Raw genomic sequence first — 16,824 nt, forward strand, 5'->3', positions numbered from 1 at the left:
TGGAGCCTCGGTTTAATGTCTCATCCAAAAGACAGCACCTCAGATAATGTAGCATTCCCCCACTGTATCAACCTAGATCATATTTTCAAGACTATGGAGTGGAACTTGAACCTATGACAATTCTGGCACCAGAGCTGAGATTGCTACCCACTGAGCCACAGCTGACACTCTAATGTTAAGGTGAGCTGAATGACCTGCTCTTTATTCTATTATTTTCACATGCTTTGGAGTAACCGTTTCCCCGGTAACCACTGCTCATTGTGATCTGAGCATTCCGATTGCTCCATGGGGACAATGTTACTGAAAAATCTTCACCAGTCATTGGTTGCTTATTGGTTACAGTTTGTTGGTCCCTGGTAACCATGTGGCCGTAGCTACAAATTGCATCACAAAGACAGTCAAATCGTCAGAGAGAAGTTTCAACAGATTTTGCTTGAAATCATCAAAAATATTTCCTTGGGTCATAAATTGAGGGTTATGGGTTCACCATTTCCTTCTCATGAGCAATGGAATAGGAGGAAATATAGAAATACATATCTCTAATGGAAATTAAAAAATAAACACAGGGCTTAGAGGGTTGAATTATGAGGACAGATTGCATAAACTTGGCTTGTACCCCCTTGAGTATAGGCGATTGAGGGGCATTTAAAATGTTAAAAGGATTCGATTGAGTAGATACTGTGCTATATATGGGCAGCCACATACCAAGGGGGCATGGGTTCGAGAATCAGTGCGACTGTGTTGGGAGAACTTTCTTTGGGCGTGGCTCCCTGTAAGAGATTGGGATCAGAAAGTTTAAAGAAAGAAAGAACTTGCATTTATATAGCGCCTTTCACAACATCCCAAAGCACGTTACAGCGAATTACGTACTTTTGAAGTGCAGTCACTGTTGTAATGTAGGAAACGCGGCAGTGAATTTGCACACAGCAAGGTTCCACAAACAGCAATGTGATAATGACCAGATAATCTGTTTTTTAATTATGTTGGTTGAGGGATAAATATTGACCAGAACCCTGCCCTTCTTTGAATATTGCACTGGGATCTTTTACACACACCCAAGAGGGCAGATGGGACCTCAGTTTAACATCTCATCTGAAAGACAGCATCTCCAACAGTACAGCACTCCACTGAAATATCAACCTGAATTATGTGCTCAAATCTCTGGAGTGTAGACTTGAACCAACAATCTCTTGACTGAGAGGTGAGACTGTTACCATCAGAGCCAAGGATGACACCAAGGCTAAATTTTCTATACATATACAACTATAGGAAATCCTGTATACAAATTTCCCCAGACCACTGTGTATAATCCCCCCACTTCCAAGGAGTGGACTGCTCCCGGGATCAACCTCTCAGGAGCATGCTCAGTTGACTAAAAACAAAATGGCCTGTGTTTGGTGTGGAAACGGCAGCAAAATGGAGGATGGAGAGGACACAACAGAAGAGCCTGGGATTATATAAAATGCAAATTGTTCTCAACGTTTGATGTGAGATTTGTATCCCTACCATTCCCATTATACCTTGCATTCACAATAGTGACCATCCATTGTCTTTACCATTTGCAGGACTGATCCCCTGCTACTGATCTCCTTTAACAAAAAACAATTCTGATGAGAGTTGGGATGTTCCATGCTCAGATTCTCCCAGTCAATAGAAATGAATGCTCCCTTATCTTCAATACTGAGCCCATGGGATAGGCTGACAAGACAGAATAGGGAGGAAGACAAGACTCTTCGAGCGGTTATGTCACTTGCATCCTGGCCCCACAAAATTATTCCTTTATATTTACCCTAGAAGGACCTCCTCTTCTCATCTGACAGCTTCTACTGAGTGGAGCATCTATGCCCAGTAGGCAGTAAAAATGGCTTCGTGCTCGTATTTATAGAGGAGACCGATTAGCATAAAGCCATGAGGCTCCCACCCGAGTCAGGCGGGTGACTCAGACGCCCAACTTTAAAAATAGCCACGGGGCAGAAAAGGAGCGGTAAGTGGACCCTCTTACTACTCCCATAACACCCCACTTCCATCAGCATGGAGAGAGTTAAAATCCCCACTTATCTATTGTTTGCTCCACTTTCCATGATGAATTTACAGGATGGACTTAAGATGCAAATACTTCTGATTATTCTTCTCTCCTCTCTCCCTTCCTCTTATTTATTGATGATAAAAGATGTTTTCTCCCCTCCCCCCCTTTATAGATTCATACAACACAGAAGGATTCTGTGATTCTAAGGAGGCCATTCGTCCCATCATGCCTGTACCGGCATTTTGAAAGAGCTGTCCAAATAGTCCCATACCCCCTCCCTTTCCTCATAGGCCTGCAAATTTTTCTTTTTCAAGGATTTATCCAATTCCCTTTTGAAAGTCACTATTGAATCAGCTTCCACCACCCTTTCGGGCAGTGCATTCCAGATCATAACAATTCGCTGCATAAAAAATAAATTCTCCTTATCTCCCCCCTGGTTCTTTTGCCAATTACCTTAAATCTGTGACCTCTGGTTACCGACCCTCCTGCCAGTGGAAACAGTTTCTCCCTATCTATTCTATCAAAACTCCTTATAATTTTTGAACACCTCTATTAAATCTCCCCTTAACCTTCTCTGCTCTAAGGAGAACAATCCCAGCTTCTCCAATCTCGCCACATAATTGAAGTCCCTCATCCCTGGTAACATTCTAATAAATCTCCTCTGCACCATCTGGAAGGCCTTGCCATCCTTCCTAAAGTGTGTTGCCAGAATTGGACTCAATACTCCAGCTGAGGCCTAACCAATTTAAATGTCTCGGGTATGAATTTTAAGGGCTGTTTCAGAGCATGTGGCTGCTGTAGAATTGCATGTTGCCAGTTTATTCCAAGCTGTGTGATTCTAACTAGTCATATCCCTGGTAACATAATAATCTCATTAATATTATATGCTGCAAAATGTAGTGGAAATTGGTCTTGCATTGCTCGATCTAAACACAATGTAATACTAGCAGGCTGCAAACACGGCGTCTATTTTTGGGTTCCAGTGTGTAATCTGCATAAATATTGAATGTTGATTGCAAGAGAAGGTTGATCAGGTCAGAGGGAGGACAACATCAACAGCAATAACGACTTGCATTTATATAGCACCCTTAATGTAGTAAAACGTCCCAAGGCGCTTAACAGGAACATTTTCAGACAAAATTTGACACCATTCCACATGAGGAGCTATTAGGACAGGTGACCAAAAGCTTGGTCAAAGAGGTAGGTTTTCAGCAGCGTCTTAAAAGAGGAGAGAGAGGTGGAGAGGTTTAGGGAGTGACAAATATGGCTCTGGGGTCAAACTACTTCACCCCTCCTGCTAAAACAAGGGGAAAGTGGAAACTATAATAAGATGTCCCATAAATCAATGGCAATTGCTAATAGTCAGTCCCATATAAATCAATTTGTCAAATATTTTGCCTGATCGCTGGTTCTATAATACAAATTATTCTACTGCCAACAACTTAAGGAACACCACCCCTTTAAGAAGGATTAACCTCCTTAATATTCATACTCTTGTCTACATAACTGTTATATTACTTCAAATTAGGTGTAGGGCTTTTGGACATTTGTGAGATATGTGATGAGGCTCTAAGTGTCAGCTGTGGCTCAGTCGGTAACACTTGCCGCTGCATCAAGCTGTGTATAGACCCTCGGTACGCAAACACAGAGTGTCACTACGTGCTGAGGTTCTACCTGTCCCTGGTGTTGAGAAGGATGGGCCTGGCCACGCTGCCACGGAACACTCCATCCAGTTGGACCGTTCCGCCCTACCTGTCCTTCGTCGAAAAGTTTGTGCGGAAGAACAACTTTGACCACAGGGCGATCAGCAAGTGATCCACACCTAACGTCCTCAAGACCCTGCGGGCAAAGGAGATGGTGAATCCTGTCGGTTGGTTCCCCAAGCAGACTGTCAATGTCATTTGGCAGAACGCCTCATCGCCGGAGCTGTCAAACAAGCAGAAAGACCTAGCTTGGCTGGTGGTGAGAACGGCCCCTCCAGTCAGATCCTTCATGCACTCCCGGACTCTCAGTGCCACCGCGCGCTGTCCCGAAGGAGGCTGCGGTGGAGATGAGACCGTCATCCATCTCCTCCTGGAATGCGCCTTTGCAAAGAAGGTCTGGAGAGAAATGCAGTGGTATCTGTCCAGTTTCGTCCCGAGCAGTTCCGTAACACAGGACTCTGTGCTCTACGGGCTGTTCCCGGGGACGCACACTGAGACAGACATCAATTGCTGCTGGAAGACCATCAACTCGGTGAAAGACGCCCTTTGGTCTGCCCGAAACTTGCTGGTCTTCAGTGCAAGGAGCTGTCCTCGACCGAGTGTGGCAGACTGGCACATTCCAAGGTCCAGGACTACGTGCTCAGGGACGCACTGAGGATGGGTGCGGCCGCCGCAAAGGCTCTGTGGGGAAAGGCAACCGTTTAGAGTCTTCCCGCCACTGTGTACCAAGGGGCTGCAAGCAGGGAAAAACCCCTCAGGCAGAATGTAAAATTCAAATTGATGTAATGAAATGTAATGTACCTGTAATGAATCTGTAATGTACCTGTAATGAATCTGTAATGTACATGTAATGAATCTGTAATCAATAATCTGTATTGAGTGTAATGCAATGAGGCACCCTAGAGTGTCATGAACTGTAATTATGTACAATGTGTTCATTGAACTGTACTTGATGTAACCTGCAAATTGTATAATCTGTATAGTGTACATTTGGAATGTGATATGACAACTGTATTGTACGTATTGCTGCAAATTTTATGAATAAAGTATATTTTTTGAAAAAAAAACTTGCCTCTGAATAAGAAGATTGTGGGTTCAAGTCCTACTCCAGACACTTGAGCACATAATCCAGGCTGACACTCCAGTACAACACTTACGGAGATGCAGTTTTTCGGATGAGATGTCAAACCGAGGCCCATCTGCTCTCTCAGGTGGATGTAAAAGATCCCATGGCACTATTTCAAAGAAGAGCAGGGCAGTTCTCCCCGGTGCCCTGGCCAATATTTGTCCCTCAACCAACATCACTAAATAAACAGATGATCTCTTCGCCAATAGTAAATGCTCTTTTCACCAATAGGAGGCACTTTCTTCATCAATAGTAATTATTCTTTTCACCAATAGTAGGCATGTCTTCATCAATAGAACTTGTTCTTTTCACCAATAGTAGGCATTTCTTCATCAATAGTAATTGCTCTTTTCACCAATAGTAGGCATTTCTTCATCAATAGTAATTATTCTTTTCACCAATAGTAGGCATTTCTTCATCAATAGTAATTGCTCTTTTCACCAAAAGTAGGCATTTCTTTCAACAATAGTAATTATTCTTTTCACCAATAGGAGGGGCTTTCTTCACCAATAGTAATTGCTCTTTTCACCAATGGGAGGCACTTTCTTCACCAATAGTAATTGCTCATTTCACCAATAGGAGGAGCTTTATTCACCAATAGCAATTGGTCTTTTCACCAATAGGAGGCATTTTCTTCACCAATAACAATTGCTCTTTTCACCAATAGGAGGTGCTCTTTTCACCAATAGGAAGAGTACTTTTCACCAATAGGAGGAGCTTTTTTCACCAATAGGAGGAGCTCTCTTCACCAATAGGGGGAGTTTAAATCATCAATAGTAATTGCTCCCTTCACCAATAGGAGGAGTTTTTTTCACCAATAGTAATTGCTCTCTTCACCAATAGGAGGAGCTTTCTTCACCAATAGGAGGCACTTTCTTCATCAATAGTAATGCTCTTTTCACCAATAGGAGGAGGTTTCTTCGCTATTAGTTATTGCACTTTTCACCAATCGGAGCCACTTTCTTCACCAATAGTAATTGCTCTTTTCACCAATAGGAGGCACTTTCTTCACCAATAGTAATTGCTCTTTTCACCAATAGGAGCAGCTTTCTTCACTATTAGTTATTGCACTTTTCACCAATCGGAGCCACTTTCTTCACCAATAGTAATTGCTCTTTTCACCAATAGGAGGCACTTTCTTCACCAATAGTAATTGCTCTTTTCACCAATAGGAGCAGCTTTCTTCACTATTAGTTATTGGACATTTCACCAATAGGAGCCACTTTCTTCACCAATAGTAATTGCTCTTTTCATCAATGGGAGGCACTTTCGTCACCAATAGTAATTGCTCTTTTCACCAATAGGAGGCACTTTCTTTACCAATAGTAATTGCTCTTTTCATCAATGGGAGGCACTTTCTTCACCAATAGTAATTGCTCTTTTCACCAATAGGAGGCACTTTCTTTACCAATAGTAATTGCTCTTTTCACCAATAGGAGGCACTTTCTTCACCAATAGTAATTGCTTTTTTCACCAATAGGAGGGACTTTCTTCACCAATAGTAATTGCTCTTTTCACCAATGGGAGGCACTTTCTTCACCAATAGTGATTGCTCTTTTCAGCAAATGCGACGCTTTCTTCACTGATAGTAATTGCACTCTTCACCAATTGGATGACTCTTTTCACCAACTGGAGGTGCACTTTTCACCAATAAGAGGAGAGCTTTTCACCAATAGTAATTGCTCTTATCACCAATTGGTGGAGCTTCTTTCACCAATAGTAATTGGTCTTTTCACCAATAGGAGGAGTGCTTTTCACCAGTCGTAATTGGACTTTTCACCAATAGGAGGTGGTCTCTTCACCAATAGTAGTTGCTCTTTTCACCAATAGGAGGAGCTTTCTTCACCAATAGTAATTCCTCTTTTCACCAATGGGAGAAGCTTTCTTCACCAATAGTAATTGCTCTCTTCACCAATAGGAGGAGCTTTCTTCACCAATAGTAATTACTGTTTTCACCAATAGGAGGAGCTTTCTTCACTGATAGTAATTACTGTTTTCACCAATAGGAGGAGCTTTCTTCACTGATAGTAATTACTGTTTTCACCAATAGGAGGAGCTTTCTTCACTGATAGTAATTACTGTTTTCACCAATAGGAGGAGCTTTCTTCACTGATAGTAATTACTGTTTTCACCAATAGGAGGAGCTTTCTTCACTGATAGTAATTACTGTTTTCACCAATAGGAGGAGCTTTCTTCACTAATTTTAATTGCTATTTTCACCAATAGGCTGAAACATCAGCATTTGCCCTTTTCAAAGCAGCAGGCTCCATTCGGGTTCTGAATCTCTGCTGACTGATGTTTGATTTATTGTTTTTCTGCTTATACTGTGCATCGATTACAGCGGGAAAACTGTACCCCTGGCTTGATAAATATCAACGTTAAAATGTTAGCAATTCTGCAACAAACCTGAACTTTATGAATACAATAACAACAACTTGCATTTATAGACTGCCTTTAACGTAGTAAAAAATCCCAAGGCGCTTTACAGACAAAAATTTGACACTGAGTCACACAAGGAGATATTAGGACAGGTGACCAATAGCTTGATCAAAGAGGTGTGTTTTAAGGAGCGTCTTAAAGGAGGAGAGAGCAAAGTGGAGATGCGGAGAGGTTTAGGGAGGGAATTCCAAAAAATCTTAAGAAATAAGACTGGCATTCACTCCGACCTGGAGAAGGAGCACGCAGTGTCCGGCAGTACACTTGAGGCCTTCCGTGATCTTGGGCATTGCCGGGACTGGAGCGTGTAGTAGACACGGGGAATAGTATTATTTAATTTGATATGTTTCCTTTTTTTTATGATTTTGTTTTCTGTTAATTGTGCCCCTTTAAAAGGGGACACTTTTGTTTGCTTTTTTTGGTGACCCTGGGGCAACCCATTGTCTCCTTATCATTTAAATTAAGAAAAGGCATTCAAACTGCTGATCTGCGAGCTGCTTGTTTAGCCTTGGATGAATCAATTATATCATGTAGCAACTGTTGACTGGATTATTTTAATCTATATAGCCTTATTAACGCAATAGTCATTGAATCCAACAGCAGTTCGTACTGACAGTCACAAGACTGGGGCTGTGCCATTGTTTTATCTGGGTGTTGTATGTCCAGACTGTCACACAGACTGCATTTGTGTGCTGGTGTCTCCATTTGCCAGTGAAGAGAAGGGGGAGGGGGGAAGGGAGTGACGGCTGCTCTCCTCTCGATCTCACACGCATGCACAGGCTGCTGCAGCTCAAATTGCGAGGTGTTTTATTGCACTGATCAGTCAAGTCAGCTCAGTCCGACGATGGCGGAGCCCAGCACGCAGTCTCGCGTCTACTTCCAGTCCCAGAGCAAAGAAGAGGAGCCTCAGTCGCAGCGGAAACTGGGCAAGTTCACGGTCAGGTACGACAGGAAGGACCTGCAGAGGAGACTGGACATCGAGGAATGGCTGGACTTCCAGCTCCACCAGTTGTATGGATGCGAGGTGAGTGCTCAGTGCTGCTAATCCCTCACCTTGACTCAGGTTGAGCTTGTGCGTGGATACTAAAGAGCCCAATGCCGGTTTATTATTAACTCCTGGCATGGTTATGGGTCGCAGTCTTTCAGGGAAATACTGTGGAGAATAAATCCGACCTTCTCCTGCACTGTTTCAGGAGCTGTGCTGTGCGAGGTCTAAAATATGTGAATGTAAACCATTTGCTTGTGGCTTTATAATGGCAGTGAGAAGAGTCTGTGAACCTCAAACCAGATTAAGTAGTAAAACTCATCTGTAACACAAAGCTGTGTTTTTGGAATGGACTATGCTGGGTTTTATAGAGATTTCTGAATGTATCAGTCGGACTACTGATGGTTCAGACTGATGGAATCACCATGGATTAGCTTTTTATTGAAAGTGATGTGCCTGTGGGAGTGTGTGAGCGTGGGTTTGTAGGTAATGTGTGTGTGTGTGTGTGTGTCTGTGGGAGTATGTGTATCTGTGAGAGTTTGTGGGTACGTGCCAGTGTGTATGTCTGTGGTAGTGTGTGTGTGGGAATGTGGTAGTGTGTGTGTGTCTGTGGGAGTGTGTGTGGGAATGTGGGAGTGTGTGTGGGTATGTGGGAATGTGTGGGTTTGTGGGAATGTGTGTGGGGATGTGTGAATGTGGGAGTGTGTGAGATTGTGGGAGTGTGTGTGGGAATGTGGGAGTGGGAATGTGTGGGAATGCGGGAGTGGGTATGTGGGTGTGTGTGGGAATGTGGGAGTGGGAATGTGGGAGTGGGAGTCTGGGAATGTGGGAGTGTGGGAATGCGGGAGTGTTTGGGAATGCGGGAGTGTGTGGGAATGTGGGAGTGGGAATATGGGAGTGGGAATATGGGAGTGGGAATGTGGGAATGTGGGAGTGTGTAGGAATGTGGGAGTGGGAATGTGGGAGTGTGTATGGGAATGTGGGAGTGGGAATGTGGGAAGGTGGGAATGCGGGAGTGTGTGGGAATGTGGGAGTGGCAATGTGGGAGTGTGTGGGAATGTGGGAGTGGGAATGTGGGAGTGTGTGGGAATGTGGGAGTGGGAATGTGGGAGTGTGTGGGAATGTGGGAGTGGGAATGTGGGAGTGTGTGTGGGTATGTGGGAATGTGGGAGTGGGAATGTGGGAGTGGGAATGTGGGAAGGTGGGAATGCGGGAGTGTGTGGGAATGTGGGAGTGGGAATGTGTGGGAATGTGGGAGTGGGAATGTGGAAGTGTGTGGGAATGTGGAAGTGTGTGGGAATGTGGAAGTGTGTAGGAATGTGGGAGTGTGTGGGAATGTGGAAGTGGTAATGTGGGAGTGTGTGGGAATGTGGAAGTGGTAATGTGGGAGTGTGTGGGAACGTGGGAGTGTGTGGGAACGTGGGAGTGTGTGGGAATGTGGGAGTGTGTAATGTGGTGTGTTAGTGAACTTATGGTCATGGCAGACTTGTTGCCATTCACGAACACTAGGGGGATGGGAAAGATAATAGCCCAAACCATATAAATCCCTGATCCATGCCACAAATGTTATTATATATCAAGTAGACTGTAACACGAGCGAGTTTCTAGAGCTGGGTGGTATCTCTGACAGGATTTCCTGTCTCATTGTTTCCTACTTTACCTTGTTGGCTTGGAGTTGGAAATTGTTTTGAAACACAGGTTTAAGGCTCACTCTGTGGTATTTTTTTTTTATTCGTTCACGGGATGTGGGCGTCGCTGGCAAGGCCGGCATTTATTGCCCATCCCTAGCGAGATTTTTACAACTGAGTGGCTTGCTAGGCCATTTCAGAGGGCAATTAAGAATCAACCACATTGCTGTGGGTCTGGAGTCACATATAGGCCAGACCGGGTAAGGACGGCAGGTTTCCTTCCCTAAAGGACATTAGTGAACCAGATGGGTTTTTACGACAATCCGGTAGTTTCATGGCTATCATTACTGATACTAGTATGATGTGATGTGACAGAAAGTGAACATGTGATTTATACTCCTAGCAGCGGAGAATTAAAATCGAGCAAAGCAATTCATGTATTAAGACACTAAACAGGAATCGATGTGAATATAGTCTGATATCAAACAGCCATTGCAATGGATATAGTGGATTGGGTCCAATCAGACACTGATCGGGAATGGGTACAATCAGACACCAATAGAATCATCAGGAATAAGATTGAATATAGTTCCATAGCAATTAGGAATGGGAGTGTGTCAGTTGGTTACTGATAGGGAATGGGAGTGGATCCAATCAGACACCATTGGGAATAGGTCGAATCAGACACCAATCGGGAATGGGTTCAATGGGTCCAATGGGAATTGATTGAATAAGATATTGATCAGGAATGGATCCATTCAGACTGATCGGGAGTGAACCTAATCAGAACTGGTCAGGAATGGATCCAATCAGACACTGAACAAGAATGGGTCCAATCAAACAATGATCGAGAATAGGTCCAATCAGATACTGATCGGGAATGGATCCAGTCAGACGCTGATCGGGAATGGATCCAATCAGACACTGAATGAGAATGGGTCCAATCAGACACTGATCGGGAATGGGACCAATCAGACACTGATAGGGAATGGGACCAATCAGACACTGATCGGGAATGGGACCAATCAGACACTGATAGGGAATGGGACCAATCAGACACTGATCGGGAATGGGACCAATCAGACACTGATCGGGAATGGGACAAATGAGACACGGTTTGGGGGTGGATTCAATCAGACACTGATCGGGAATGGATCCAGTCAGACACTGATCAGGAATGGGACCAATCAGATACTGATCGGGAATGGATCCAGTCAGACACTGATCAGGAATAGGACCAGTCAGACACTGATCGGGAATGGATCCAGTCAGACACTGATCAGGAATGGGACCAATCAGATACTGATCGGGAATGGATCCAGTCAGCCAGTGATCAGGAATAGGACCAGTCAGCCACTGATCAGGAATGGGACCAACCAGACACTGATAGGGAATGGTACCAGACACTGATTGGGAGCGGATCCAATCAGATACTGGTCAGGAGTGGATCCAATCAGATACTGGTCAGGAGCGGATCCAATCAGATACTGGTCAGGGGTGGATCAAATCAGACCCTGGTCAGGAATGGAGCCAATCAGACACTGATCAGGAATAGATCCAATCAGACATTGGTCAGGAGTGGATCCAATCAGACACTGATTGGGAATGGATCCAATCAAACATTGATCGGTAATGGATCCAATCAGACACTGATTGGTAATGGATCCAATCAGACACTGATCAGGAACGGATCCAATCAGACACTGAACGAGAATGGGTCCAATCAGATGCTGATCGGGAATGGGTCCAATCAGACGCTGATCGGGAATGGGACCAATCAGACACTGATCGGAAATGGGACCAATCAGACACTGATCGAGAATGGGACCAACCTGACACAGATCGGGAGTGGGACCAATCAAACACTGATCGGGAATGGATCCAGTCAGACACTGATCGGGAATGGGATCATTCAGACACCAATTGGGAATGGGACCAATCAGACATTGCTCAGGTGTGGATCCAATCAGATACTGATCGGGAATGGGACCAATCAGATACTGAACGAGAATGAGTCTAATCAGATGCTGAACGGTAATAGATCCAATCAGACACTGATCAGGAGTGGATCCAATCAGACACTGATCAGGAGTGGATCCAATCAGACACTGATCAGGAGTGGATCCAATCAGACACTGATCAGGAGTGGATCCAATCAGACACTGATCAGGAGTGGATCCAATCAGACACTGATCAGGAATGGATCCAATCAGACAATGAACGAGAATGGATCCAATCAGACACTGATCGAGAATGGATCCAATCAGACACTGATCGGGAATGGGACCAACCAGACACTCATCGGGAATGGGACCAACCAGACACTCATCGGGAATGGATACAGTCAGACACTGATCGGGAATGGATACAGTCAGACGCTGATCGGGAACGGGTCCAGTCGGACCCTGATCGGGAACGGGTCCAGTCGGACCCTGGTCGGGAACGGGTCCAGTCGGACCCTGGTCGGGAACGGGTCCAGTCGGACGCTGGTCGGGAACGGGTCCAGTCGGACGCTGGTCGGGAACGGGTCCAGTCGGACGCTGGTCGGGAACGGGTCCAGTCGGACGCTGGTCGGGAACGGGTCCAGTCGGACGCTGGTCGGGAACGGGTCCAGTCGGACGCTGGTCGGGAACGGGTCCAGTCGGACCCTGATCGGGAACGGGTCCAGTCGGACGCTGGTTGGGAATGGTCCAATCAGACATTGGTCAGGAATTTGAACATAAACCAGATGCGTATGAGGAATGGGTGTGAATTTGTTAGGATCCCAATCGGGAACTGAAATGAATACAATAATACAGAGTTTGAGAATGGGAACACATTCTGTTAGCTGCACATCATGGCTGTGAGTGAATCCAATGGGATATGCCCAGGTATGTTTTGACCACAAAAAGCAGGACAAATCCAATCCAGCCAATTAATGCCCCATCAGCCTACTCTCAATCATCAGCAAAGTGATGGAAGGTGTCATCGACAGTGCTATCAAGCGGCACTTACTCACCAATAACCTGCTCACCGATGCTCAGTTTGGGTTCCGCCAGGACCACTTGGCTCCAGACCTCATTACAGCCTTGGTCCAAACATGGACAAAAGAGCTGAATTCCAGAGGTGAGGTGAGAGTAACTGCCCTTGACATCAAGGCAGCATTTGACCGAGTGTGGTACCAAGGAGCCCGAGTAAAATTGAAGTCAATGGGAATCAGGGGGAAAACTCTCCAGTAGCTGGAGTCATACCTAGCACAAAGGAAGATGGTAGTGGTTGATGGAGGCCAATCATCTCAGCCCCAGAACATTGCTGCAGGAGTTCCTCAGGGCAGTGTCCTAGGCCCAACCATCTTCAGCTGCTTCGTCAATGACCTTCCCTCCATCATAAGGTCAGAAATAGGGATGTTCGCTGATGATTGCACATCAGTTCCATTCACAACCCCTCAGATAATGAAGCAGTCCATGCCCGCGTGCAGCAAGACCTGGACAACATCCAGGCTTGGGCTGATAAGTGGCAAGTAACATTCGCACCAGACAAGTGCCAGGCAATGACCATCTCCAACAAGAGAGAGTCTAACCACCTCCCCTTGACATTCAACATCGCCAAATCCCCCACCATCAACATCCTGGGGGTCACCATTGACCAGAAACTTAACTGGACCCGCCATATAAATACTGTGGCTACAAGAGCAGGTCAGAGGTTGGGTATTCTGCAGCAAGTGTCTCACCTCCTGACTCCCCAAAGCCTCTCCACCATCTACAAGGCACAAGTCAGGAGTGTGATGGAATACTCTCCAATTGCCTGGATGAGTGGAGCTCCAACAACACTCAAGAAGCTCGACACCATCCAGGACAAAGCAGCCCGCTTGATTGGCACCCCATCCACCACCCTAAACATTCACTCCCTCCACCACCAGCGCTCAGTGGCTGCAGTGTGTACCATCCACAGGATGCACTGCAGCAACTCGCCAAGGCTTCATCGACAGCAACTCCCAAACCCGCAACCTCTACCACCTAGAAGGACAAGAGCAGCAGGCACATGGGAACAACACGACCTGCACGTTCCCCTCCAAGTCACACACCATCCCGACTTGGAAATATATCGCCATTCCTTCATCGTCGCTGGGTCAAAATCCTGGAACTCCCTTCCTAACAGCACTGTGGGAGAACCTTCACCACACGGACTGCAACGGTTCAAGAAGGCGGCTCACCACCACCTTCTCGAGGGCAATTAGGGATGGGCAATAAATGCTGGCCTTGCCAGTGACGCCCATACCCCTTGAACGAATAAAAAAAAACAAAAATAAATCAGGATGGAGCAAATACAGTAAAATACAAATCGGGAATGGGAGTCTACATAATCTGATAGAGATAGAGAATCAGAATGAATCTGACCAAATACAGATCAGGAACAGGAGTGAAATGCAGTTGGACACAACAACAATTCTTTGCATTTGTGTAGCACTTTTAATATTCCATTAAAGTCAACGTCCCAAGGAAGCCCACAGAGATGGAAACAGATGCCGAGCAGTAGAGTTAGGAGAGATGGCCAAAAGTGTGGTCAAAGAAATGGGCTTTGAGAAAACTTTTGAAGGTGGGAGAGAGATAGAGAGACGGAGAGATTTAGGGGAAGAGATCCAGAGTATCGGGAGGAAAAGAAAGACTTGCATTTATATAGCACTTTTCACAACCTCAGGACGTCCCAAATCTCTTTACAGCTAATTAAGTTCTTTTGAAGTGTAGTCTCTGTTGTAGTGTAGGGAACACGGCAGCCACACAGCACGGCCCCAGCAATAGCAATGTAATAATGACTAGATAATCCGTTTCAGTAATGTTGATTGAGGGATAAATATTCAACAAGACACCAGGGAGAACCCCCCTGCTCTTCTTCAAAATAGTGCCATGGGATCTTTTACGTCCACCTGAAAGGGCAGACAAGCCTCGGTTTAATATCTCATCCAAAAGATGGTTCCTCCGACAGTGCAGCACTCCGTCAGTACTGCACTGGGAGTGCCAGCTTGGATTATGTGCTCAAGACTCTGGACGCTGACTCAGAGGCGAGAGTGCGACCTATATGGTTGAGGTGAATAGCATAGATGCTGTTAAGGGGAAGCTGGATAAGTGTATGAGGGAGAAAGGAATAGAAGGATAAGAGCATAAGAACATAAGAAATAGGAGCAGGAGTAGGCTATACAGCCCATCGAGCCTGCTCCGCCATTCAATAAGATCATGGCTGATCTTCTACCTCAACTCCACTTTCCCACCCGATCCCCATATCCCTTGATTCCCTTAGTGTCCAAATATCCATCGATTTCAGTCTTGAATATACTCAACGACTGAGCATTCACAGCCCTCCGGGGTAGAGAATTCTAAACATTCACAACCCTCTGAGAGAAGAAATTTTTCCTCACCTCGGTCCTAAATGGCCAACCCCTTATCTTGAGACTATGATCTCCAGTTCTAGACTCTCTGGCCATGGGAAAAAGCCTCTCAGCATCTACCCTGTCAAGCTCACTAAGAACTTTATACGTTTCAATGAGATCACCTTTCATTTTTCTAAACTCCAGAGAATATAGACCCATTTTACTCGATCTCTCCTCATTGGACAACCCTCTCAGCCCAGGAATCAATCTAGTGAACCTTCATTTTTTAAATTCATTCATGGGATGTGGGCGTCGCTGGCAAGGCGAGCATTTATTGCCCATCCCTAATTGTCCTTGAGAAGGTGGTGGTGAGCCGCCTTCTTGAACCGCTGCAGTCCGTGTGGTGAAGGTTCTCCCACAGTGCTGTTAGGAAGGGAGTTCCAGGATTTTGACCCAGTGACAATGAAGGAACGGCGATATACTTTTAAGTCGGGATGGTGTGTGACTTGGACGGGAATGTGCAGGTGGTGTTGTTCCCATGTGCCTGCTGGCCTTCTCCTTCTAGGTGGTAGAGGTCGTGGGTTTGGGAGGTGCTGTCAAAGAAGCCTTGGCGAGTTGCTGCAGTGCACCTTGTGGATGGTACACACAGCAGCCACGGTGCGCCAGTGGTGGATAGGGTGCCTATCAAGTGGGCTATTTTGTCCTGGATGGTGTCGAGCTTCTTGAGTGTTGTTGGAGCTGCACTCAACCAGGCAAGTGGAGAGTATTCCATCACACTCCTGACTTGTGCCTTGTGGAAAGGCTTTGGGGAGTCAAGAGATGAGTCACTCACCACAGAATAACCAGCCTCTGACCTGCTCTTGAAGCCACAGTATTTATGTGGTGGTCCAGTTAAGTTTCTGGTCAATGGTGACCCACAGGATGTTGATGGGGGATTCGACGACGGTAATGCCATTGAATGTTAAGAGGAGGTGGTTAGACTCTCTCTTGTTGGAGATGGTCATTGCCTGGCACTTGTCTGGCACGAATGTTACTTGCCACTTATGAGCCCAAGCCTGGATGTTGTCCAGGTCTTGCTGCATGCGGGCACTGACTGCTTCATTATCTGAGGGGTTGCAAATGGAGCTGAACACTGTGCAATCATCAGTGAACATACCCATTTCTGACCTTATGATTGATGAAACAGCTCAAGATGGTTGGGCCTAGGACACTGCCCTGAGGAACTCCTGCAGCAATGTCCTGGGGCTGAGACGATTGGCCTCCAACAACCACTACCATCTTCCTTTGTGCTAGGTATGACTCCAGCCACTGGAGAGTTTTCCCCCTGATTCTCATTGACTTCAATTTTACTAGGGCTCCATGATGCCACACTCGGTCAAATGCTGCCTTGATGTCAAGGGCAGTCACTCTCACCTCACCTCTGGAATTCAGCTCTTTTGTCCATGTTTGGACCAAGGCTGTAATGATGTCTGGAGCCGAGTGATCCTGGCAGAACCCAAACTGAGCATCGGTGAGCAGGTTATCGGTGAGTAAGTGCCATTTGATAGCATTGTCGATGACACCTTCCATCACTTTG

At 45.7% G+C, this 16,824-nt stretch overlaps 1 protein-coding gene across 2 annotated transcripts in view; it reads left to right on the top strand.

Moving 5' to 3' along the window:
- The first annotated feature begins 8,048 nt into the window (after nucleotides 1–8,048).
- The window catches only part of ppp1r14d (protein phosphatase 1 regulatory inhibitor subunit 14D), a 174,996-nt gene continuing 166,220 nt past the window's right edge, over nucleotides 8,049–16,824 (top strand). For both annotated transcript variants that reach the window (XM_067991255.1, XM_067991254.1), the window contains exon 1: nucleotides 8,049–8,315. In XM_067991255.1, coding sequence (XP_067847356.1) covers nucleotides 8,136–8,315 — 180 coding nt within the window. In that variant the 5' untranslated portion in view covers nucleotides 8,049–8,135. The remainder of the gene's footprint in view (nucleotides 8,316–16,824) is intronic.

The sequence above is a fragment of the Heptranchias perlo genome, chromosome 10, assembly GCF_035084215.1.
Source record: "Heptranchias perlo isolate sHepPer1 chromosome 10, sHepPer1.hap1, whole genome shotgun sequence".
Classification (NCBI taxonomy): domain Eukaryota; kingdom Metazoa; phylum Chordata; class Chondrichthyes; order Hexanchiformes; family Hexanchidae; genus Heptranchias; species Heptranchias perlo.